General features: G+C 40.5%; 1 protein-coding gene across 1 annotated transcript; it reads left to right on the top strand.

Annotated features, from left to right (window-relative positions):
* Window positions 1–2,713: 2,713 nt before the first annotated feature.
* On the top strand, window positions 2,714–16,113 carry LOC139162603 (vomeronasal type-2 receptor 26-like). The gene is made up of 5 exons (XM_070747276.1): window positions 2,714–2,830; window positions 3,303–4,127; window positions 4,635–4,853; window positions 8,423–8,552; window positions 15,218–16,113. The coding sequence occupies exons 1-5, from the start codon at window positions 2,714–2,716 to the stop codon at window positions 16,111–16,113; spliced, it is 2,187 nt and encodes a 728-aa protein (XP_070603377.1).
* The last annotated feature ends 9,559 nt before the right edge of the window (window positions 16,114–25,672 follow it).

Genomic DNA, 25,672 nt, shown 5'->3' with positions numbered 1-25,672 from the left:
ACAACAACAACAACAACAATATATCTTGCAACTGGATAATATCAAGCATGGCCATGTGAAAACTGTGATCAGCAAAGAGTACATCCAGAGGACCAGAAAAATTTTGAAGAACAAACTGAATGGTGGAAACACTATCAAGGCTATAAATACGTGGGCCATAGCTGTCATTAGATACACAGCTGGCATAGTGAACTGGTCTCAAGCTGAGCTGGACAACCTGTACAGGAAAACCAGAAAATTAATGACGATCCATCATGCACTACACCCCCGCAGTGACGTTGACAGTCTGTATTTACCAAGGAAAATAGGTGGCAGAGGACTTTTGCAAGTGAAGCAGACAGTAGAAGAAGAGAAGCATGCATTAGCTGACTACATGAAGGGGAGCAAAGAGTCAGCGTTGATGGAAGTAAACAATAGGAAGCTTCTCAAGGTGAAGCAAACTAAGGACCAGTACAGAAAAAATGTAACTCAATGTCGTATGGACAGTTGGCGGAACAAAGCATTGCATGGACAGTTCTTGGAGAAGATTGAAGGCAAAGTGGATAAAGAAAAGACCTGGTCATGGCTTACAAGTGGAACACTCAAAAAGGAGACAGAAGGACTAATACTGGTGGCACAAGAACAAGCCATTAGAACAAATGCTGTCAAAGCCATAATTGAAAAATCAACAGACGATCCAAAGTGCAGAAGATCTAAAAATTGAGCTGCAATGACTCTGGCATAAGCCAGTGAAAGTGGTCCTAGTGGTACTTGACACGCTGGGCGCAGTACCAAAGGATCTCAGCGGACATTTGAAAACCATCGGAATTGACAAAATCTCCATCTGTCAATTGCAAAAGGCCGCTTTACTGGGATCGGGAAACACACTACATCACGCAGTCCTAGGTGCTTGGGAAGCACCCGACTGGTGATGAAATATGAAATCCAGCATAGTGATTTCATTCGCTGTGTTGTACTGACATAATAATAATAATAATAATAATAATAATAATAATAATAATAATAATAATTTATATTTGTATGCGGCCCCTCTCTGCAGACTCCTTTAGCTCTCAATACTATCCAAATAAACGTATAGTTCAGACCAAACTCCATCTTGCTTCTAGGGACTCACTTTCATGTAGGTCAAATACCTAATTTCATCTTGATTCTCAAGACTATTTGCCCTAGGAATTAAACAAGAGACACAAACATGTTTTTCTCAGCCAGGTGTTTTAATAAAATCATTTGCTGAGTAGATAGGAGAATACCTATTCCTTACAATTATCAAAAGAGTAATTCTTAATGTATCCCGCTGGATTTCTGTCCCCCAAATTATTCCAAGATAAATATGTTCCCAGTTCCTCCACTAGGGGCAGATTCTGCCGTCATGTCTTCAAAAGAATCATTCTTGGTTTTGTTGAGACTCAACTCTCCTCACTTTTCTCTTTGTTCATGCATGCAATTCAGCTTCTCCACAAACCTTGATTTCTGATTTAGGAAAGACAGTAATGTCTGGCTTTATTTGGCAACGTTTGCCTTTCCTGCTGCTGCTCTTCTGCCTCTTGCCTCCAACTACTGCTAAGAGGAGGAATTTTTTCAAGCCTACAGTAACAGACCATTATTACAGGCCTGGTGACCTCATTATTGGTGGGAATTTTCCCCTGGAAATTTGGTCCCGCAGTTTCCCTGATTTTCAGAAAGAACCATTTGAGCTTGATTTTCATGCTTTGTAAGTTTCACCTGACAGGGAAAGATGCATTATTTTTTTAATTGTATTCTGGATTCAGGGATTCCATTTAGAAATCCTGTTCCAATGTGTAGTGTACTTCTTGTCTTTCATCATAAAACAGGCTAGAATTCTCACCTCATTGTAGTCTTACATCAGGAAGATGATAGGCCACCAAAAAAGTGAGAAGAGACAACAAATTTGAAATTCTGCTGACCTAAAAAAAATGACATAATGGTAATATGGACAGATAAGCATAGTAGGAAACTCAAAGAAAAATCTAGTCATTTTTCATTGTATGGTATTAGAATAAGATCAATTTTGTATTGTGGTGACCAGTTCTGATCATCACAATTAAATAAAAAAATGAGACTCTGGAAAGCATAAAGAGAAGAGCCACAAAGATGATTAGGAGGCTGGAGGATAAAACATACGGAGGACAGTTACAGGAATTGAGTTATGACTATTTAATGAAAAGAAGTGGGTGGGGGGCATGATAACACAGTTCTAATATTTCAGGGGCTCCTACACAGACAAGGGGATGGAACTATTTTCCAAAGAACCAAAGATAAGAAACAATGGCAGAAAACTAACCAGAAGAGAAACAAGTTAGAACTAAGGAGAAATTTCCTAATTGTGAGAAGAATTGACCAATGAAACACCTCACCTTTCTCCTTTGCCTTACAAGTTCAATCAAAAAGCATCCATGAAAAAAGCTCAATGAAATCTGGGATTTGCTATTCCAAATACCATAAAAACATGGCTAGGCAAATTTAAAAAGCACACACATTTTCCCTGTAACATTCCCAATTATTATTTTTTTACTGTAGACCCATACTGAAGAAATACGAGCAGTTCTTAGCCTTAGTGTTTGCAGTCACAGAGATCAACAAAGATTTGGTTCTCCTCCCCAACATCACACTTGGCTTCCACATTTGTAACAATGTTCAGATGGAGAGAAAGATTTATTTAATCAGCCTCTCCTTTCTATCCACAAGAGGTCAAATGGTTCCAGGTTATAAATGTGACAGGCAGGACCTTCTGCTCTCTGTCATTGGAGGTGACCAACCCGAATCCTCAAGGCAGATGGCCTCCATCTTCAGCACCTACAAGGTCCCACAGGTAAGGGGGCTTCACGGAATACAGGATTAAAGCTTACATAGAAGTCCAGGATGAAAACAATGTTATTGCAGGGGTTATCCTAGAATTGAATTGATTTTTACATTTTATGTTTCAATATATATTTTTATATAACTTCAAACAGATAGATAATGAAATAACTCTGAAATACTATACCGGTACTTGCTAAGAAAAATTAATGTAACTAATGTAACTTTCATAAAAGTTTAGCCACCATTTTATTCCAACTTATTACTTGTATCAGGTTCACAACTTCTTTGCTCAGCTTCTGACATGTGGCAACCAGAAAAGAACACGGAAGTCGCAGTTCTTCCTAGGAAGAGAATAAGCTAAAGCTTTCTTTAATCAAAGTAAATCTGTCTGACTGATAGGTAGAAAGGCATGCAATAGTGACTCCTTAAAGTCTGCACAAAATGTTGCTTTGACTTTGAAAGAGGAATCTCCCTTTCTCCAGCTTGGTGTTGGCTTTGAGTTCCCTCAGGAATACAGACCAGTTTATCCTTCCTTCTTCCGGATTAATCCCAGTGACTTTCCACAGTGTGTGGGTTTAGTTCAGCTGCTCCTGCATTTCCAGTGGAACTGGGTGGGGCTTTTGACCTCTGAAGATGACAGTGGAGGACATTTCATCTCAACTCTGAAGCCAATGCTGAAGGAGCAGGAGATCTGCCTGGCATTCACTGAATGGCTGAAATCTGATCAACTTAATGGTTTATTAAAGCAATTAAGATTCAAAATTTTGTTTAAAGCTGAAGTTATTATTCTGTTTGGAGACTCCACTGATATTGCAGGTTTTTTGTCAATTCTGAATTATTTTGTAAAACATGGAAAGATATCACTTAAAACTGTTTGGGTCCTAACATCTCATTGGAAATTTACTCTGGTTGGAGACATTTCTGAAGGTTTAAAGAATTTACATGGGGCTTTGCAGTTTAGGGAACACAGTGGTGATGCCTCAGAATTCAGCCACTTTATCTTGTCTTTATACCATTTGATCAAAGAAGGGGCCAGCTTTCTCCAGAATTGGTGGGAAACACTCTTTGAGTGCCATATCCCCCAACCAGGCAAGGTCCCCCCAAAAGGGAAAGAACAATGTACAGGAAAGGAGAGTTTTGAGGATATTCCGGATTTTGTTTTTGAAATAAGGATGAGAGGTGAAAGTTACAATATCTACAACGCTATTTATGCTGTGGCACATGCATTGCATGCAATTTATGGATCAGGAGCACGACCAGCCATGCTGAAGTTTGGAAAGAGGATCTCAAATGTGGAGCCATGGCAGGTAATCTCTGAGACATTTAATCCAGTCCATAATCAATATTGAGGAAGTTTCTTATATTTATATCTGAAATTACTGTTGAACTAATATAGCCAAATATTGCTATACCCCTGATTGCTCACATTTCAACCAGTGTTGGGCTGCCACTTACCTCCCTATCCAGACGGTCCTTGACAGCCAGCGCAGGCACCTCCCCCACATGCCCAGGCATGCCTCATGCGAGATTTGGCTTCAATACATGCACAAAAGCAAAAAACCAGCGATTTTTGCCATTAATTTGTCGGTTCTGCCATTCCTGGGTCATTTCCACTACCCAGACGGTTTCCTCCCTTTGTGGAGGGAGGAGCCCCTGACTGGTTTCAACCAAAGCACCAACTGGAGCTTTTCAGGTATATATATATATATATCTGTTTGCTAAGATGATGACCTCAGAAAATTATAGAAGCCACGATATCTCATTTCTGCCCTTCAGATAATTCACCCAATTTCTGAAGATCTCTTTTGTTTCAGATTCTTTCCAATTTGAGGAATGTCCGCTTCAACAACAGTGCGGGAGATGAAGTTTTCATCTCAGAAAATGGACTGGGATCTGCTCATCATGATATCGTCAACTGGGTTGTCCACCCCAAAAAACATTTAGTCCCTGTGAAAGTTGGGCACAAGGATTCCAGGGCTGCTCCAGGCCAGGATTTCACCATTAACTCTGATGCGATTATCTGGGCCACAAAGGTGAACTGGAAAGAATTGTTGTAAATTCAGGAAATTAATCACTTTCTCTTCCATGGACCATTCTTCATCATTCTGGGTTTTATAAAAGCTGTATCTCAATGTAACAATCTTCGCTGTGCACTTTGAGGTTCAAGATCCAGAGTTGAGACATTCTCAACAGAAAAACAGGAATGTGGAAATGTGGTTTATTCTTTGCCTAGGTGACCTCAAACAGTTCCCTTTTTTCTCTTAAGCTGTTCTGTTCGGGTCGAATGTGACCCGGAGTCACGTTTGAGACCCTCTAAAGAATTTCCCCTGCATATTTGAAACTCAAAACCTCATGACTTTTTATCACTTGAGGGGTTCTTTCTTTGAGAATGTTTTTTGAGGATTGGGGGGGGGGCTTAGTTTTTGCTGGGCAAAAAAAGTCACACTTGTACTGTTTGGGTTGTATATGACCTGGACCGAAAAAGGTTTAATTTAAGTACTTACATTTGGTCTTTTTGAAAGCTTTTTTCACTGGGATACTAATTTGAACTTTTCTCAACACAATGAGAGTAAAATTGAGATGAAAAAATTAATGCTTATATTTTTATGAATGCCCACCCCTAGCATTTTTGCAAAAATTCCCCAATTTATAGATAGTTTAGCCTGCAAACTGCATACAATTTTGCTATAAAAATATTGCTTATTTGTTTATTTTGCTCATAAAAGCCTACCCCTAGCACTTTGTGCAATTTTGTTCATTTTTATCTCACTCCTTTGACCGAGAGGTTGCCAATTCAAACCCCCTCCCCCCTTTTTGCATTTCACCATTAACTCTGATGCGATAATCTGGGCCACAGAGGTGAACTGGCAAGAAATGTTGTAACTTCAGTAAATGAATCACTTTCTCTTGGGGGTGCTGAACATCCTTCTAAAGTGAAAACAGGTCTACAAAATCAGGAAATTTGGTGAATTACCTGCACTTGAGGTTAACAACTTTGCGTACAATTTTGCTATAAAAAATCATTACTTATTTGTTTATTTTGCTCATAAAAGCCCACCCCTATCGTTTTTGTGCAATTTTGTTCATTTTTATCTCACTCCTTTGACCGAGAGGCTGCCAGTTTAAACTCCCTCCCCCTTTTTGCATTGGATCACAATTTTGAAAATCCCTAATCATTAGAAAAATAGAAATGAACTGAAAAAAGTTATGCTTATTGGGGGGGGGTTTGCTCAGAAATAGGGCCTCCCCCCCCATCTGTGTGCAATCATTTTCACTTTACCTTTGTTTTAGGCTCTAAATCCTTCCAGATGCAACCTTTTGAAAACTTTTTTCACTGGGATACTAATTTGAACATTTCTGAACATAATGATATGAAAATTGAACTGAAACAATTGATGCTCATTTGGGATTTTGGCTCATAACAGGCCCCCCCCCCATTTTGGGTGATTTTTTTTTACAGCTTTTTATTTTTTTAATCTCAAAAACATTATTCTCCCTTGGTATTGATAAGATACATTGAACATTTCTGAACATAATGATATAAAAATTGAACTGAAACAATTTCATTTCATTTTATTGGATTTGTATGCCGCCCCTCTCCCTAGACTCGGGGCGGCTACCAACAGTGGTAAAAACAACATGCAACAATCCAATACTATAGTAGCTAAAAACCCTTATTTTAAAACCAATCATGCATACAAATGTACCATACATAAATTGTAGAAGCCTAGGGGGAAAGAATATCTTAATTCCCCCATGCCTGACGACAGAGGTGGGTTTTAAGAAGTTTACGAAAAGCAAGAAGGGTGGGGGCTATTCTAATCTCTGGGGGGAGTTGGTACCAGAGGGCCAGGACCGCCACAGAGAAGGCTCTTCCCCTGGGTCCCACCAAACGACACTGTTTAGTTGATGGGACCCGGATAAGGCCCACTCTGTGGGACCTAATTGGTCGCTGGGATTCATGCAGCAGAAGGCGGTCCCGGAGATAACCTGGCCCAGTGCCATGAAGGGTTTTATAGGTCATAACCAACACTTTGAATTGTGACCGGAAACTGATAGGCAACCAATGCAGACTGCGGAGTGTTGGTGTGACATGGGCATATTTAGGGAAGCCCATGATTGCTCTCGCAGCTGCATTCTGCACGATCTGAAGTTTCCTAACACTTTTCAAAGGTAGCCCCATGTAGAGAGCATTACAGTAGCCGAGCCTCGAGGTGATGAGGGCATGAGTGACTGTGAGCAGTGACTCCCGATCCAAATAGGGCCGCAACTGGTGCACCAGGTGAACCTGGGCGAACGCCCCCCTCGCCACAGCTGAAAGATGTGTTGCTTATTTGGTTTTTTTGCTCAGAAATAGGGCTGCGGCCTTGCTGTTTTCCATTATTTTCAGTTTTTATATAGATTTGGCAGAAAATATTTGGAATATCCTTTTGAAAAGCAAGTACATAATGGCCAGACAGTTCATTTTATGAAATAAATCCATTTTACTAAAAACAAGCATGTAATTTTGAAATTAACAACATAATTTTTATATAACCTGAAAAAATTGAGCACACCCTGTTGGGGTCCGTTTCTGAGCAAAATAAACCAATAAGCATCATTTTTTCCAGTTCAATTTTCATTTCATTATGTTCAGAAATGTTCAATCTAGTAATTCAATGCCTAAATTATTGAAAATATTTTTATTTAGGGGCCTAGAAAAATTTATAAAGTGACATGCTTGAAAAAATGGGGGATGGGCTGCCCATTTATGAGCAAAATAAACAAATAAGCATCAATTTTTTCAGTTCAATTTTCATTTCATTATGTTCAGAAATGTACAAACAAGTAATCCACCACCAAATATAGCAAAATTGTATGCAGTTTGCAGGCTAAACTGTCTATAAATTGGAAAAATGTAGCAAAAACGATAGGAGCGGACATTTACGAGAAAAATAAAAATATAAGCATTAATATTTTCATCTCCATTTTACTTGTATTGTGTTCAGAAAAGTTCAAATTAGCATCCCAGTGAAAAATGTTTTTAAAAAGACCAAATATAAGTACCTAAAATAAACCATTTTTGGTCCAGATTGTATACGACCCGAACAGTACAAGTGTACAGTAGTCCCTCACCTATCACTGGTGTTACGTTCCAGACCTGGCCGTGATAGGTGAAATCCGTGATGAGGAATTTATCGACTGATAGTACTTATTTAAGTATTTATATTGTAATTGTTTGGTAAGTTTTCATTGTTTTAAGTGTTTATAAACCCTTCCCACACAGTATTTATTTTAGATACAGTATTTAAATACAGTATTTACAATTTTAGATTTTATTTTTTTTTTTAAAAACCCTGCTGATCGAATTCGGCGGGCTGTTTAAATCTGCCGATCGACTTCCTCAGAAACCTGCGATGAAGTGAAGCCGCAGTAGGTGAAGTGCGGTATAGCGAGGGACTACTGTATAGTCATTTTCAACAGAACCATTTGCCAGGTGTTATTTGAAGTTATGTCAGCACTAACTGAATGTTAGTTATGCCTGATGCTCAAAATTATGACCAGTGCAAACCCCCTGCAATCCTGTGATCAAATAACCCTCTCTTTCTCTTTTCTCTTCCAGAAGGTGCCCTTTGCCAGGTGTAGCATGAAAAGGTGCCAGGCAGGAGAGAGGAGAAGAGTTCCAGAGGGAAAGCCAGTTTGCTGCTATCAGTGTGATGCTTGCCCAGAGGGGACATTTTCTAATCAGACAGGTAGAGCAACTTTCAACTTTCAAATATCAACCTTCCAAGAGCAAGGAAGCCATTCAATGGAAAAGGTGTTGATTTTGTCGCTTTTGTTAGATTCAATTAGATTCAATTGTTAGACTTGGAAGGCAATGTTCCCTCTACATTTTTTTTCAGGGTAGGCAGAAGGATTTAATGTCTGAGCAGCATTAAATCCTTAATTTGTTTCTCAGATGTCACCCAAGACAACAACAAAATTAATGTTGTTTGAAACTTAGTTATCTTTATTCAACGTACCTGCTTAATTAAAATTGTTATATATAAGTATCACTTATAATACTGCATGTCTTCAATATTTGCATGGTGTTTATGGTAATGTACATGGTTAATCACTGAAAGTCTGTCTTATCTTATAGTTTCTCACATCCAGAAATGCCCTAGATCTGACTGCGCAAATACTATTATAGTCAATCAGTACAATAACTTCAAATTAGATGGAAAGTGGTATCTCTACCTAAGAACACCTCTACTTAAGAACTTTTCTAGATAAGAACCAGGTGTTTAAGGTTTTTTTGCTTCTTCTTAAGAACTATTTTCTACTTAAGAACCTGAGCCCAGGAAATTTGAGAGTGGCACGAAGGCCCAGCCAGTTTCCTGCCATTCCCCCTTTAATCCCAGCCATCTCAGGCTTTTCTGGGCTGCCAGAGGAGCCTTTCAGTGGTGCTTAAGGAGGCTTTGGCAGTCCAGACCAAATGAAGCATTTTCCTTTCCCTGGGTACTTGGAGAAGAAATAAACCTCTGCCAGTGCCCAGAGAAAAGAAACGCTCCCTTCACTCTGGAAAGCCAAGAGTGAACAGATTGTTTCCCTTTCTCTGGGTACTTGGAGAAGGAATAAACCACATCGCTGTGGTGACTCCCTCGCGCTGCCTCCCATACACCCTGCGTGAGGTTGCTTCCCGGAGCATCTGGGTGTGGAAAGGCAAAGGGGGGGGGGCGCTTCACCCCAGCTGGATCAACTCGGCTTCAGCCAAACCGAGGAGTCAACGCAGTGAAGGAAAGGCGCCGACTACAAAGTGAGTGAGCGAGAGGAGATGGGATCCCTTCAGCATGGGAAGGAAGAGGAAGCAGGTCGCAGGAGCAGCTGCCTTTCGGTCAAAGGAGCGGGAGGTTCCCCCCTCTCGCCCACCTGTGTTTCTCTCTCTGGCACAATGTATGGGAGGCAGCCTATTGTCGGGTGTATGGGAGGCGAGTCCTCCTTCTCCTTCTCGCTGCCTCAGAGTCCCTCTTTTTTTTTAAGCCTTAAAGTTTTGGATTTTTTTGATTCCCCTCACCTCACCTTCTTCCTTTGGCAGCGACTGTCCTCCTCCTCTTTTTCCTCCTCCTCTCCCACCCAAATTCCGAGCTTTTATTTCTCTTCTAATGGGTTTGCATGCATTATCTGCTTTTACATTGATTCCTATGGGAAAAATTACTTCTACTTACAAACCTTTCCATTTAAGAATCTGGTCATGGAACGAATGAAGTTCTTAAGTAGAGGTATCACTGTATATGGGAAAAAATTGGCTTTACTGAAGGCAAATCATGTCAGACTAATCTCATTGATTTCTTTGACTATGTCACAAAGGTGTTGGATGAAGGTGGTGCCGTGGATATTGCCTACCTGGACTTCAGCAAAGCCTTTGATACGGTTCTACATAAAGAGCTGATAGATAAATTAGTGAAGATTGGACTTAATCCCTGGATAGTTCAATGGCTTTGCAGCTGGCTGAAGCGTAGACATCAGAGAGTTATTAACGGCGAGTATTCTGAGCTGAGTCAGGTTACAAGCGGTGTGCCACAAGGGTCTGTTCTGGGTCCTATTCTTTTTAATATGTTTGTGAGTGACATAGGGGAAGGTTTGGTAGGGAAGGTTTGCCTATTTGCCGATGACTCTAAAGTGTGCAATAGGGTTGATATTCCTGGAGGCGTCTGTAATATGGTAAATGATTTAGCTTTACTAGATAAATGGTCAAAGCAATGGAAACTGCAGTTTAATGTTTCCAAATGTAAAATAATGCACTTGGGGAAAAGGAATCCTCAATCTGAGTATTGCATTGGCAGTTCTGTGTTAGCAAATACTTCAGAATAAAAGGAATTAGGGGTAGTGATTTCTGACAGTCTCAAAATGGGTGAACAGTGCAGTCAGGCAGTAGGGAAAGCAAGTAGGATGCTTGCTGCCTAGCTAGAGGTATAACAAGCAGGAAGAGGGAGATTATGATCCCGCTATATAGAATGCTGGTGAGACCACATTTGGAATACTGTGTTCAGTTCTGGAGACCTCAGCTACAAAAAGATATTGACAAAATTGAACGGGTCCAAAGACGGGCTACAAGAATGGTGGAAGGTGTTAAGCATAAAACGTATCAGGAAAGACTTAATGAACTCAATCTGTATAGTCTGGAGGACAGAAGGAAAAGGGGGGACATGATCGAAACATTTAAATATATTAAAGGGTTAAATAAGGTCCAGGAGGGAAGTGTTTTTAATAGGAAAGTGAACACAAGAACAAGGGGACACAATCTGAAGTTAGTTGGGGGAAAGATCAAAAGCAACATGAGAAAATCTTATTTTACTGAAAGAGTAGTAGATCCTTGGAACAAACTTCCAGCAGACGTGGTAGATAAATCCACAGTAACTGAATTTAAACATGCCTGGGATAAACATATATCCATCCTAAGATAAAATACAGAAAATAGTATAAGGGCACACTAGATGGACCATGAGGTCTTTTTCTGCCGTTAGACTTCTATGTTTCTATGTTTCTAAAATTCATAATATTAGTTTCACTTTTCCTGTAAACATAATGATCTCTGTGCATAACTGTTTCAGGTTCTGGAAAACAATGGGGATACAAACCTAGAAGAAAGAATGTGATTTCTGTGCACATTGAGGGAATGTGGTTTCAGCTTATGTATATTAATGAATTATAATTTTTATAGAGAATTAATAGACTTGTATTTTCTGCATGGGAACCAGAAGTGGGCTGCTAATGTGGAACAGTGACGTGTGCTCACCCCCGTGACTCTGAGTGGTAGCAGAGTCCAGCACAATTATGCTAATGCACATGGGCAGGTAGCAAAATTATGCGCAGACACGTAGGTCATGTCCGTGCATGATTTTGCTATCTGCCCAGGTACAGTAGCATAATTGTGCTTGGCTCCGCTAGCACTCAGAACCATGAGGGCAAGCACACATCACCGTTCCACCCTAGCAGCCGAGCTCTGATGGGAACATTCCAAAGATCACAGAGAAAAATAAGGAATGTTATACTTTCCTCTCTCTATGACCCATTAAATAGGCTGTACAAAATGTTGCAAAATTATGTTCACCATAAATTAAGAATTACTACTTTGGAAGGAGATGCTTTATTTAAGTCAGATATCCCCAAACATCGCAATTTTAAGACTTGTGAACTTCAACTCCCAGAATTCTGGAAGCTGACGTCCAAAGATCTTAAAATTGCCAAATTTGAAGACCTCTGGATTAAAGTTTTAAGTATTCTATAGTTTTGCTTATTCATGCAGTGGGTACATGGAGTAACTTGCATACTACATTTTTAAAAAATGAGATACTGTACATTTGCTGGTCAAATTACTTCGTATGAGGTTCGAAAGAAGTCCAAACAAACAAACAAACAAACAAACAAACAAACAAACAGAAAGACAGACAGACAAACAGACAGAGAAACAAACAAACAAACAAACAAACAAACAGGAAACTCTCATAGAAACATAGAAGATTGACGGCAGAAAAAGACCTCATGGTCCATCTAGTCTGCTCTTTTACTATTTCCTGTATTTTATCTTAGGATGGATATATGTTTATCCCAGGCATGTTTAAATTCAGTTACTGTAGATTTACCAACCACGTCTGCTGGAAGTTTGTTCCAAGGATCTACTACTCTTTCAGTAAAATAATATTTTCTCATGTTGCCTTTGATCTTTCCCCCAACTAACTTCAGATTGTGTCCCCTTGTTCTTGTGTTCACTTTCCTATTAAAAACACTTCCCTCCTGAACCTTATTTAAACCTTTAACATATTTAAATGTTCGGATCATGTCCCCCCTTTTCCTTCTGTCATCCAGACTATACAGATTGAGTTCATTAAGTCTTTCCTGATACATTTTATGCTTAAGACCTTCCACCATTCTTGTAGCCCGTCTTTGGACCTGTTCATTTTTGTCAATATGTTTTTTTAGGTGAGGTCCCCAGAATTGAACACAGTATTCTAAATGTGGTCTCACCAGCTCTCTATATAGCGGGATCGCACTCTCCCTCTTCCTGCTTGTTATACCTCTAGCTATGCAACCAAGCATTCTACTTGTTTTCCCTACTGCCTGACCACACTGTTCACCCATTTTGAGACTGTCAGAAATCACTACCCATAAATCCTTCTCTGCAGTTACCATTGCTTTGACCATTTATCTAGTAACCCTAAATAATTTGCCATATTATAGACGCCACCAGGAATATCATCCCTATTGCACAGTTTAGAGTCATCGACAAATAGGCAAACCTTCCCTACCAAACTTTCCCTTATGTCACTCACAAACATATTAAAAAGAATAGGTCCCAGAACAGACCCTTGTAACCAGTCTCTGCTCAGAATTCTCGCCATTAACAACAACTCTCTGATGTCTACGCTTCAGCCAGCTGCAAATCCACTGAACTTTCCAGGGATTAAGTCCAATCTTCACTAATTTATCTATCACCTCTTTATTTGGAACTGTATCAAAGACTTTGCTGAAGTCCAGATAGGCAATATCGGTACGTATAATTCAGCTTTTTCAGTTTGACAGGGGCAGCGCAGGGAAGAGGCAGACCTGGTCACACAGCCTTGCAGCTTACAGGAAACAGTGATTGGAAGGGACCTAGTAGGTCATGTAATCCACCCCCACCCTTCCTAAGCAGGAGTCCCTACACCATTTCAGACAAATGACAGTCTAGTTTTCAGACCCAAAGTCATATTCCACCCTGAGTCTATGGAGAGGGTTGGCATACAAATATAAATAATAATAATAATTTTGAGAAGTCCAAGTTTGGCCTGACACAGCTTGAGAGTGAGAGAGAGAGAGATGCCTCCACACATTCCTTTCTCCAGATGCCATAGTAACAAACACAGGAAGGAATCAGGAGAGCTTTATTTACCACCGACCTGGCATTGAGTAGCAGCAGCCTAAGTCCAGGGCCAGAATTACACTCATCACCAGTACCTTGGGTTGAGCTCATGGAGCCGGAAGAAGGAATCGCTACTAAGCAGCGATCCCTCCTTCCCCTGGAATGGCTAGCTCCATGCCCCCCCCAATCCTGCATAGGATTGGCCCTCATGACTGCACTTGTGGGTGTGGGGATGTGAGATGGGGCTTTGACCTGGATGTAAGCTAAGGGACTCAGGCTTGGAATGATTCCAGTCAAATCCAGACATGGTCATTAATAAATCCTACTCAGTGAGAAGCACAGGCATGGAATTGTTTTATTTCTCAGAATGCCATTTTGGTTAGCTAACACTAGTCTCCTCTTGAAAGATTCAAGTGTTGGAGCTCTCACAACCTCTGCTGGCAAGCTGTTCCACTGGTTGATCACTCTCACCATCATAAATTCCTCCTTATATCGAGATTGAATCTCTCTTTGGTCAGCATTCAGGCATTATTTATTTATTAGATTTATTAGATTTATTAGATTTTTATGCCACCCCTCTCCGCAGACTATTCCTTGTATGGCCTTCTGGTGTTTGGGAAAACAGCCTGACCCCCTCCTCTCTGTGATTGGTGCTTAAGTATTGGAACACTGTTATCATGTCAGCCCTGATTCTTCTCTTTGCCAGACTGGCCATGCTCAGTTCTTGCAACATTTCTTCATATCCAGTCCCCTTATTACCCTGTTTGCTCTCTCCTGCAGTCTCTCTAGGGTTTCAATGTCTTTTTTGTAGTGTGATCACCAAAACTGGATGCAATACTTGAGGTCTAACGAAGGATTTATAGAGAGGTATTAGTACCTTCCTAGTCATAGATTGTGTCGCTCTGTTAATGCAACTTAAGATTGGCTGCCGCTGCACATGGAAATGGAGATTTTTTAGTATCCTCTCTCCAGGAGTGGAGATTTTGCAGTATCCTTTCCATGTCATGCCGACAAAGACACACTATGTCCACCACACCACGCCCACAGAACCAGCAGTAAAAAAATTGGATTTCAACACTGATATAAAGATGGCAATATAACTGCAATCTTTAGCTCACTACAAGAATGTGAACTACTAATGGTCAAAGCAAATTGGCGGTTGATAGGAGTCCATGGAATTCAAGGTGGGCTGGACTTAGATCTCTTGTGGATATGAGAAGACTCCAGATTGATGATGCATTTGACCCCTTTCTCAGCCTCAGCCTGGTCCTCTCCTACAGAGCGAGAGATAACCAACAATGTAAATGTAAAATAGAATAATAAAATAGAATTCCTGACTGATAGATGCATTCATCTTCTGGTGGTTTCAGTTTCAAGTGAGAGAGAAAAAGATTAAAGATTAAAGATGCTGTCACTATTCACATCATTTATGGGTTGGCCAGAGCAAAAAGGGACCGGCATGTCAATCCTTCAGGAGGGATAATGCTCCTGTAGACAAAAAGTAAATGATCCTGACACAAAAATTCTTATTTTCAGATGCAGCCCACTGTGACCCATGCCCAGAAGATCAATATCCCAACAAGGACAAGAACCAATGCATTGCCAAGAAGATCCACTTCCTTGTCTATCAAGAGACCCTAGGATACATTTTGGCTTCTCTGGCTCTTTTCCTTTCTCTGATCACATCTTCAGTACTGATAATTTTCTATAAACATCATGACACACCAATTGTCAAGGCCAACAACCGAGATCTCACCTACATCCTCCTGGTTTCTCTACTGTTCTGCTTCCTCTGCTCCTTCCTCTTCATTGGTCGACCCAGGAATCTCACCTGTCTCTTACGACAAACTGCTTTTTCCATTCTCTTTTCTCTTGCAGTTTCCTCCATCTTGGCAAAAACTGTCATGGTGGTTCTGGCCTTCATGGCTACCAAGCCAGGGAACAGGGCAAGGAAATTCTTAGGAAAACCAATGACCAACTCCATTGTCATAGCCTCTCCCCTTGTCCAAGCAGTTCTTTGTGCCACCTGGCTGGTAACCTCTCCCCCATTTCCCAATTTTGACTTCCACTCCTTGGTAGGAGAAACTATCTGGGAATGTAATGAAGGTTCAGCTTCAATGTTTTACACAGTGCTGGCCTACCTGGGTTTCTTGGCCCTCATAAGTTTCATGGTAGCCTTTCTGGCTAGAAAATTGCCCGACAGCTTTAACGAAGCCAAGTTCATTACTTTTAGTATGCTGGTCTTTTGCTGTGTTTGGATCACCTTCCTTCCTACCTATCTGAGCACCAAAGGAAAATCCATGGTGGCTGTAGAGATCTTCTCTATCTTGGCCTCTGGGGCTGGTCTTTTGGTTTGCATCTTTTTCCCAAAATGCTACATTATTCTCCTAAGACCGAATCTGAATTGTCGAGAGAATATAATGAGGCACTAGAATCTCTGAAACTTTTATTTTGGTTTGGCCTTTTTTGTATTTGATCTCACTTCTAAAACATGAAATAAGAGGAGCATTGTCATTAAATAATTGAAAATCAGTTGATGTGATTAATCATAAAGTTTCTGTTAATCAGGAACAATCAGTCACCTTTTTGTTTTGCATTAATACCATTTTTCCTGATTGAGGTTCTAGTGATGAACTTTGAAACTAGATATTAAAAATATAGATATTCATTTCCTCCCAGACAGTTGACCACTTTAGTTGTTTTCATCAAAGGATTTTTTTGGTATGATGATTTTCATTCACTATCAATGTTCACAAAACTCTGTAGCTTCTTTTGTGTATGTGGGGCCCATTCGTCTCCTTCTTTAATTTGAACCCGGTAGTACACCTCAAGTAAATCTAGTTTATTTATTTATTTTTATTTATTCGATTTTTTAGTGCCGCCTTTCTCCTTAGACTCAGGGCGGTTTACAACATGTTAGCAATAGAACTTTTTAACAAATTCAGCCTATTGCCCCCACAATCCGGGTCCTCATTTTACCCACCTTGGAAGGATGGAAGGCTGAGTCAACCTTGAGCCGGTGATGAGATTTGAACCGCTGACCTACAGATCTACAGTCAGCTTCAGTGGCCTGCAGTACAGCACTCTACCTGCTGCACCACCCCAGCTCTAGTTTGGTTAAAAAAAATCCCTTTCCCCATATAAGCCAACATGTCCTTCATGATGGGCAGGAGATATACATTTTCCATGCAAATCGCATTCAGGCAACATTTCAATACTACAGAAAAAATGGCATGAGAGATGCCTATTACAAAGTAACCCCAACACTCCCCTTGGCAATTCACCCAATCCCCATTGTCCATCTTCGTCAGGTGGATGCATCTTTGCCGGCACGTCACGTTCTTGGAATGTCTGGCTTAATGTTTCTCTGTTGATAAGCGTAACTGTGCCAGCTTGCAGCTGACCCCTTTCATCCCCCCCTTCTCATGAGAAACAAAACTTTCCCGGCCTCCTCCAGCAGACTCCCCCCTTCCAATACCCAAACACCTCCCTCCACCACCACCCCATTGCTTATGACAGCTGAAACACAGTTGAAGATAGGAAGAGATGCAGCTAGGCTGACACATTAGTTATATATAAGATGTAAACAATTTAATATGAACTGATATTTCATTTTTGAAAATAAGTAATGTGGGGGCATTTAATTTTGAGAAAATAGGGTTTAAAATGAATGATGAGTAAGAAGTAAGGGAATAAATGGATTAGATTTATTAAGCAAGAGAAAACAATTAGCAGAGGAAGTAAGCAATTGTGTTAAAATTAAATTGGAGAATGAAATAATCTGTGTAAATCAGGTGACGAAATTAGAGAAAGGAGGTAGCATAAGATTAATAACATATGCTGAGAGTAATAGATATGAAATTAAGTATTAATAATATTCAGGAGATGATATATATTTACTAAGTTGTATTGATGTATGTGATGTATGTTTTTTAGCGGGGAAAAAATAATAATTTTAAAAATGTGATTAGAATTATATAATGGATAATTAGATAACTAGACTGTTAAATTTATCTGAGTCTTAAGAGCCGGGGTGGCACAGCAGGTAGAGTGCTGTAATGCAGGCCACTGAAGCTGACTGAAGATCTGTAGGTGTTTGGTTCAAATCTCATCCCAGCTGAAAGTTGACTCAGCCTTCCATTCTTCTGATGTGGGTAAAATTGAGGACCTGGATTGTGGGGGTAATATGCTGGCTCTGTTAAAAAGGGCTATTGCTAACATGTTGTAAGTCACCCTAAGTCTAAGGAGAAGCGAGGCATAAAAATCGAATAGATAGATAGATAGATAGATAGATAGATAGACAGACAGACAGACAGACAGACAGACAGACAGACAGACAGACAGACAGACAGACAGACAGACAGACAGACAGTGGCATAGAAGTCAAATAATTAAACTAAACTGAACTAAACTAAATTCAATTAAATTATCCGCTCACGATTTGGTGGGCATAAGAGGAAGCAGGATAGAAAGAAAGAAAGAAAGAAAGAAAGAAAGAAAGAAAGAAAGAAAGAAAGAAAGAGGAGTGAGTAGAAGGAAGAAAGAAAGAGGGGGAGATGGTAGTAAGAAAGGGAGAGAAGGAGTAAAATAGTAGGTACTAGAGGTGGAATAGCTTCCTGAGATAGAAAGAGGGGAGTGGAGAGAGGAAAGATTAAGATGGATTGAATAATAAAATTAAAATTGGAATGTAATTTAATTTATTGTACTATTATTTTTAAGCAATAATATATGTATATTGACTTCTATTCAAGTTATATGTGATATTATGTATGTGTTTGATATGGAGGAAAAAAAACTTTTACTATGAAATTGATCAACTGCCAAAAATTAAATAATGGGAGAACATGATGTATGTGGCCATGTGTGCTTGAGTTAACTTATGGTCTTTGTTCTGTCCGGCTCTCTGCTAGAATCCTCCCGAAAATTCACAGGTACAAATTTCCAACACACACACGTTTGAAAATTCAAAACAATGTTCTTTATAATGAAAATTCACTTAAACTAAGCCCTCTTTTTGTATAGCAAAGAGCACTCGTCTCCAAACAAACTGGTAATTTATACAAGTCCCTTATCAGTTCTGTGATACTTAGCTTGCAGCTGTGAGGCAATTCACAGTCCTTCTTCTTTCACGAAGTGAAACACACTTTGCTCTGGTTTAGTTTCAAAGTGGGGAAAAATCAGCACACAAAGGTCAAAGTCAGCAAAGCAGGCATGAAACACAATGATCAGATAATCCTCCACAATGGCCAAACCCACAGGCTGCTATTTATAGCAGCCTCACTAATTACCACAGCCCCACCCAACCACAGGTGGCCTCATTTTCTTTGATAATAATCTCTCAGTTGTTGCTGCCTATGCATCGCTCTCCTCATGAATGACTGTATCATTAACTCTTGTTCCGAATCCAAGGAGGAGCTAGATAATTGATCTCCTTCTGAGCTGTCTGCCACACTCTCCTGCTCCCTGTCACTCATGTCTTCTTGGTCAGAGGAGCCTTCATCAGCAGATTCCACCAGGAGCAAAACAGGCCTGCAGCATGTGGATGTCTCCCCCACATCCACAGTCCTTGGGGCAGGAGCTGGGCCAGAGCTAACCACAACAGTCTTAATATAATAGCAGAATTGGAAGGGACCTTGGAAATCTTCTAAACCAGTGATAGCGAACCTTTTTTCCTCAGGTGCCGAAAGAACATGCAGGCACACTGTCACGCATGTGAGAGTGCCCACACCCATAATTCAATGATTGGGAAGGGCAAAGACAGCTTCCCCAGCCACCTGGAGGCCCTCTGGAGGCAAGAAACGGCCTGTTTCTCAACTTCTGGTGGGCCCAGTAGGCTCATGTTTTTCCCTCCCCAGCTCTAAAAACTACCCTGGAGCAGGTGGAAGGTTAAAAACGCCCATCCCCATTGGGCCGGAGGCTTTCTGGAAGCCAAAAACACCTTCCTATAGCCTCTGTGCATGCCAAAATTCAGCTGGATGGCACACACATGCACATTGGAGCTGAGCTAGGGCAATAGCTCGTGTGCCAGCAGGTATGGCTCCTCGTGCAACCTGTGGCACCCGTGCCATAGGTTTGCCATCACTGTTCTAGACCAATTCCCTGCTTAGGCAGGAAACCCTACACCACTTCAGACAAATGGTTATACAACATCTTCTTAAAAATTGCCATGATTGGGGCATGCACAACTTCTGGAGGCAAGCAGTTCCACTGATATCCTGTTCTAAGTGTCAGGATATCTCTTCTTGTTTCTCGGTTACTTCTATCCTTGATTATTTTCCACCCGTTGCTTCTTGTCCTACCCTCAGGTGCTTTGGAGAATTGTTTGACTCCCACTTCTTTGTGGCAACCCCTGAGATATTGGAAGACTGCTATCATGTCACCCCGTCCTTCTTTTCATTAAACTAGTTTCAAGTTTCAAGTTTTTTAAAAAAATAATATTTATTGATTATATACAAATATAAAAAACAATACAAAACCATGTTTTATTGGATTTATATGCCGCCCCTCTCCGAAAACTCGGGGCGGCTAACAGCAATCATAGACAGTATACAATAATAATCCAATACTAAAAGCAAATTAAATATACAAAACCAAACATACATACAAACATACCATGCATACCATTATAACGGCCTAGGAGGAGAAGAAATCTTAATTCCCCCATGCCTGGTGGCAGAGGTGGATTTTAAGTAGCTTACGAAAGGCAAGGAGGGAGGAGGCAATTCTAATCTCTGGGGGGAGTTGGTTCCAGAGGGCCAGGGCCGTCACAGAGAAGGCTCTTCCCCTGGGTCCTGCCAAGCGACATTGTTTAGTTGACGGGACCCGGAGAAGACCCACTCTGTGGGCCCTAACTGGTCGCTGGGATTTGTGCGGCAGAAGGCGGTCCCTGAGGTAATCTGGTCTGGTGCCATGAAGGGCTTTATAGGTCATAACTAACACTTTGAATTGTGACCGGAAACTGATCGGCAACCAATGCAGACTGCGGAGTGTTGGTGTGACATGGGCATATTTAGAGAAGCCCATGATTGCTCTTGCAGCTGCATTCTGCACGATCTGAAGTTTCCAAACACTTTTCAAGGGTAGCCCCATGTAGAGAGCGTTACAGTAGTCGAGCCTGGAGGTGATGAGGGCATGAGTGACTATGAGCAGTGACTCCCGGTCCAAATAGGGTCGCAACTGGTGTACCAGGCGAACCTGGGCGAACGCTCCCCTCACCACAGCTGAAAGATATTTCTCTAATGTGAGCTGTGGATCGAGGAGGACGCCCAAGTTGCAAACCCTCTCTGAGGGGGTCAATGATTCTCCCCCCAGGGTAATGGATGGACAGATGGAATTGTCCTTGGGAGGCAAGACCCACAGCCACTCTGTCTTGTCTGGGTTGAGTTTGAGTTTGTTGACACCCATCCAGGCCCCAACAGTCTCCAGGCACCGGCACATTACTTCCACTGCTTCGCTGACTGGACATACCCAGTTCCAGAAATCATTCTTTATATGTTGTATCCTCGAGTCCCCTAATCATCTTTGTTGCTGTTCTCTGCACTCTTTCTAGAGTCTCAGTCTTTTTTACATCATGACAACCGAAACTGAATGCAGTAACTTACAGCTCCCCAAATGATAATGTAATTCAGCAACAAATAGCAGGATTTCTGACTAAGAGTTTAGTCAAACCTCTTAAGTTTTCCTTATAAAATGAGGGGGGAAAATCATGTGTCAAACTTTCTCTTTCACACACAAAATAATCATGCAAGTGCCCAGTGATTGGTGAGTGAGACATTCCAATCTCTGAGTAACTGATCCACCAGGACAATTTTAAATCAAATATTGTTTGCTTTTTACCATAAACTACCAGGCAACATAAGCTACCTAAGGAGTGCTTCTATCATTTTGTATTTGATTTGGGTCCTATAGAAGGGAACCATCCCAGGGATTCTGTGTGGGAGGCATAGTAATCACTATAGATGACACTAAAATGTTTAAGCAAAGACTCTCCATTTCAGATGCACCTCATTGTGACCTTTGCCCAGATGACCAATACCCAACAAGGACAGCGGCAATTGAATCCACTTCTTCCCATAGCAAGACACCCTGAGATACATTTTAGCTTCTCCAGCTCTTTATCTGCGGAGTCTGCGGAGAGGGGCAGCATACAAATCTAATAAATTATTATTATTATTATTATTATTATTATTATTATTATTATTATGTCAATACAACTCAGCAAACGAGATCACTATGCTGGATTTCGTATTTCATCACCAGTCGGGTGCTTCCCAAGAACCTAGGACTGCGTAATGTAGCAGCGAATTATGTTTGCCGATCCCAGTAAAGTGGCCTTTTGCAATTGACAGATGGAGATTTTGTCAATTCCAATGGTTTTCAAATGTCCACTGAGATTTTTTGGCACTGCGCCCAGCGTGGCAAGTACCACTGGGACCACTTTCACTGGCTTAAGCCAGAGTCGTTGCAGCTCAATTTTTAGATCTTCGTATTTCACTAATTTCTCTAGCTGCTTCTCCTCAATTCTGCTGTCCCCTGGGTTTGAGATGTCGATGATCCATACTTTCTTTTTCTCCACAATCAGGATGTCTGCTGTGTTATGCTTCAGAATTCGGTCAGTCTGAAGTCGGAAGTCGGAAGTCCTATAGTAGTTTTGCTTGCTCATTTTTGACCACCTTTTTTGGGCTTATGATCCCACCAGTCCTTAGCCACTGGTAGTTCTGGAACATGTTCCAGTGGATCATCTGTGCCACAGCATCATGTCTATGCTTGTAGTCAGTCTGTGCGATCTTTTTGCAGCAGCTGAGTATGTGATCGATTGTTTCATCTGTTTCTTTACAGAGTCTGCACTTTGGATCGTCTGTTGATTTTTCAATTCTGCCTTTGACAGCATTTGTTCTAATGGCCTGTTCTTGTGCCGCCAGTATTAGTACTTCTGTCTCCTTTTTGAGTGTTCCACTTGTAAGTCATGACCAGGTCTTTTCTTTACCCACTTTGTCTTCAATCTTCTCCGAGAACTGGCCATGCAATGTTTTGTTCCACCAACTGTCCATACGACATTGAGTTACAGTTTTTCTGTACTGGTCCTTAGTTTGCTTCACCTTGAGAAGCTTCCTATTGTTGACCTCCATCAATGCTGACTCTTTGCTCTCCTTCACATAGTCAGCTAATGCATGCTTCTCTTCTTCCACTGTCTGCTTCACTTGCAAAAGTCCTCTGCCGCCTATTTTCCTTGGTAAATACAGCCTGTCAACGTCACTGTGGGGGTGTAGTGCATGATGGATCGTCATTAATTTTCTGGTTTTCCTGTCCAGGTTGTCCAGCTCTGCTTGAGTCCAGTTCACTATGCCAGCTGTGTATCTAATGACAGGTATGGCTCACATATTTATAGTCTTGATAGTGTTGCCACCATTCAGTTTGCTCTTCAAAATTTTTCTGTTCCTTTTGATGTACTCTTTGCTGGTCACAGTTTTCACATGGCCATGCTTGATATTATCCAGTTGCAAGATGCCCAAGTATCTGTAGGCTTCTGGCTGCTGGCACTTGATGGTTTGACCATTTGGCATGTCAATGCCCTCACTTTCAGTGATTTTCCCCTTTTTCAGTGCCACTGTGGCACATTTATCCAGGCCAAACTATTATTATTATTATTATGTCAGTACAACACAGCAAATGAGATCCCTATGCTGGATTTCGTATTTAATCACCAGTCGGGCGCTTCCCAAACACCTAGGACTGCGTGATGTAGCGGCAAATTATGTTTGCCGATCCCAGTAAAGCGGCCTTTTGCAATTGACAGATGGAGATTTTGTCAATTCCAATGGTTTTCAAATGTCCGCTGAGATTTTTTGGCACTGTGCCCAGCGTGGCAAATACCACTGGGACCACTTTCACTGGCTTATGCCAGAGTCGTTGCAGCTCGATTTTTAGATCTTTGTATTTCACTAATTTCTCTAGCTGCTTCTCCTCAATTCTGCTGTCTCCTGGGATTGCGATGTCAATGATCCATGCTATTTATGCTCCACGATCACAATGTCTGGTGTGTTGTTATTATTATTGTTGCTGTTGTTGTTGTTGTTGTTGTTGTTGTTGTTGTTGTTATTATTATTATTATTATTATTATTATTATCTCTCCACAATCACATCTGTAGTCCTTACAATTTTCCTTAAGCATCATGACACACCAGTCATCAAGGCAACAACCGAGATCTCACCCCATCCTGCTGGTTTCTTTCCTGCTTTGCTTCCTCTGCTCTTTCCTCTTCACTGGTCAACCAGAGAAGTTCACCGGTCCCTTCAGACAAACAACACAATAAGTTTTTGTGTTGGCAAAAAATGTCATGGTGATTCTTGCCTTCATGGCCACAAGCTAGGGAATAGAACAAGGAAAGTCTTAGGAAAATAATTGACCATCTCCAACTGCAATTATCAGAAGAGCAATAATTCTTAATGTATCCCCTGTGGATTTCTAGCCTCACAAATCTTCTAAGATAAAACCTTCTTCAAACAATATGCTCTTAGTTTTAAGGTGGGAGCAGGACATGTTAGCATGTCTTGGAGACAGCTAGTTCCTGGGTTTGGCCAGACTCACCTTTCACTTTGGTTAGAACCCAAACAGAGATAAAATGATGGATATAAATTTGTCCAGGTGGCATAGACAACTTCTATTATGCTAAAGCTCTGGTGAGATTTTAATTGCTATCTGCAATTGAACAACTAGGCAAAACCCTTGATTTCTGATCTAAGAGTGAAGGTGAACAGAATGACTGGGCTTCTTCACTTGTTGCTGTTCTTTTGGCTCCTACCTCCACCTGCTGCTAGAAGGATGCCAGCTGAATGCATAGTGACAACTCCTTTCCAGATTATGGAAAAAAGGAACTATTACAGGTCTGGTAAACTCATTATTGGTGGGAATTTTCTCCTGTCAACCATAATTTCATCCAACATCCCAGACTTTCAAAAACGCCCAACTCTGCTTCATCTTAAACTTGTGTAAGTTTTTATCTGAAGAGGAAATATATAAATCACTATTTGTTTTGTTTTGGACTCAGGGACTACTATCAGAAATACTTGTTCTGATGATGTTACAAATGTCCTTGGAAGGAACCTTGGAGGTCTTCTAGTCCAACCAGCTGCCCAGGCAGGAATCCTTATAACATTTCAGACTAATAGTTTTCCAAACTCTTCTTTAAAACTTCCAGTATTGGAGTTCCTGCAATTTCTAGAGGCAAGTGATTTCAATGATTAATTATTCTAACTGTCAGGAAATTCCTTCTTAGTTCTAGGTTGCTTCTCTACTGGTTTAGTTTCCATCCATTGCTTCTTCTCCACCTTTTTTCTATCCTGGCATAGTGCAAATCTTTGTGCTTTTCTCTATAGCCTGACAAGCTCATAAAATTCTCAATCTTTCCAGAACTCTACAATAGGAAAACGATAAGCCACTAAAAAGTGTGGGAGGACCATGCTATATTATATTGTATTGTATTGTATTATCATAATATTAAAAAATAAAAAAATAAAGGGAACACTCAAATAACACATCCTAGATAATATATATGATATGATATGATATTATATTATAATATCATTATAATATGATATGATATGATATGATATGATATGATATGATATTATATTATATTATATTATATTATATTATATTACATTATTATATTATATTACATTATTATATTATATCATAATATTAAAAAAATAAAGGGAACACTCAAATAACACATCCTAGATCTGAATGAATGAAATATTATCATTGAATGCTTTGTCCTGTACAAAACTGAATGTGTAAAGAACTGATAAATAAATAGCGAGAGACCAGGATAGATCTATTTCAAGCTTTTTAACTCTCCTCAGCTAGCCATACCCTTATAGCATTCAAACCTGAGTGGGGCTAAGAGGCAAAATGGCGTGCAGGTTATTTTGGGGGTAGGGCTTATATTGAAAGCATCTTGAAAAATCATTCTAGAATTTATTTTCTGG

This window comes from Erythrolamprus reginae, chromosome 1, assembly GCF_031021105.1.
Source record: "Erythrolamprus reginae isolate rEryReg1 chromosome 1, rEryReg1.hap1, whole genome shotgun sequence".
Classification (NCBI taxonomy): domain Eukaryota; kingdom Metazoa; phylum Chordata; class Lepidosauria; order Squamata; family Dipsadidae; genus Erythrolamprus; species Erythrolamprus reginae.
This window is presented reverse-complemented; position numbering and strand designations above follow the sequence as displayed.

Bases quoted from the DNA above. Each gene is read 5' to 3' on its own strand.
- LOC139162603 (XM_070747276.1), top strand. From the start codon at position 2,714: ATGGTTCCAGGTTATAAATGTGACAGGCAGGACCTTCTGCTCTCTGTC. The intron at 2,831-3,302 runs GTAAGGGGGCTT...CCCTTTCTCCAG, and splicing joins GCACCTACAAGGTCCCACAG to CTTGGTGTTGGCTTTGAGTT. The intron at 4,128-4,634 runs GTAATCTCTGAG...CTTTTGTTTCAG, and splicing joins CAAATGTGGAGCCATGGCAG to ATTCTTTCCAATTTGAGGAA.